Consider the following 1117-nt stretch of genomic DNA (forward strand, 5'->3'; position numbering starts at 1 on the left):
TCACTCGTCAGCCTGAGGGGTTCAGTTCATATCAACGATCACAGAGGGGAGCTGAGGCTAGTCTCCATTTCCCTTCCCTCGACCCCTACCACCTCCAACAGCCAAGGAGAGGATAGAGGCCTTCCGCGCACGCTCCCGGCAACAGTGCGCGAACGGAGGCAGCCCTCCCCCCACTATACGGGCCTTCCGTGATCTGTCCCCGCCCCTTCCCGGAGCCCGCCTCCGCGTCTGCCCGCCCCTCACGCTCGCTCGCGCGCACCCGATGCCCCGCCTCCGCGCGTGCTCAATAACTGTCCTCGGAGACGGCCTACGAGCTTCCTCCGCCCCTGAGCTGTTTGAATATGCTAATAAAAGAATGGGGACTAGCCAATAAAACAGCGGCGCCGTGTATCACGTGGCTCGGGGACGTGTCAGAGGGCGGAGCTTATGTAGCCCCTGCCCGAATTAAAACCGGAGTGTGAGAGAAAAGCGCTTCAGTAGAGAGAGGGGCCGAGAAAGTGGTGACACCGCTGGGGTGCTGAGGGAGTCCCTGAAACTTCTCCCAACAGCCCCAGGGCCATTCTCCCCTCAGCCCACTCACCCCTCCGCCAGCTCCCAGGTCCCCACTCCCTGCACCGGGGGTGGGGCGGGGAGCCAGGCCCGTCTCTTGCTGGGACACAACACAGGGGCCGGGAGCGGGGACGGGACCCCCGAGGCGGGGGGCACGGACCTCCAGACAGACGGCCGAGAGCCCGGTTCTGCGGGCAGGCAGGCAGGCGGAGGTGGGGGTACGACCGGGAGGGCTGGGTCTGGGGAGTTTCCTCTCAACTATCGGGGGAGAAACTCCTCGCAGACGGAGGAGAGACCCAGACGGTTTCCTCCCGGGGGCCGCACTCCCCCGCCCCGCGTAGCGGCGGCGACTGCCCCCGCCACCTACCATCTCTTTCTCCACCTCGGGCCCCGGTGTCCCCGGCCAGCACTATGCCCATCTTACTGTTCCTGATAGACACGTCTGCCTCTATGAACCAGCGCAGCCATCTGGGCACCACCTACCTGGACACGGCCAAAGGCGCGGTAGAGACCTTCATGAAGGTACCGACTGACCGAGCCCGGGCGGCGGTCTCGGCCTGGCGGCCCG

General features: G+C 65.7%; 1 protein-coding gene across 2 annotated transcripts in view; it reads left to right on the forward strand.

Moving 5' to 3' along the window:
* Positions 1–830: 830 nt before the first annotated feature.
* INTS6 (integrator complex subunit 6) overlaps positions 831–1117 on the forward strand; it is a 101608-nt gene continuing 101321 nt past the window's right edge. For both annotated transcript variants that reach the window (XM_004704267.3, XM_045283769.1), the window contains exon 1: positions 831–1071. In XM_004704267.3, the coding sequence (XP_004704324.1) occupies positions 961–1071 (111 nt within the window). In that variant the 5' untranslated portion in view covers positions 831–960. The remainder of the gene's footprint in view (positions 1072–1117) is intronic.

Source organism: Echinops telfairi, unplaced genomic scaffold, assembly GCF_000313985.2.
Source record: "Echinops telfairi isolate 266 unplaced genomic scaffold, ASM31398v2 ScPeMD7_7467;HRSCAF=8505_0, whole genome shotgun sequence".
NCBI classification, from domain to species: domain Eukaryota; kingdom Metazoa; phylum Chordata; class Mammalia; order Afrosoricida; family Tenrecidae; genus Echinops; species Echinops telfairi.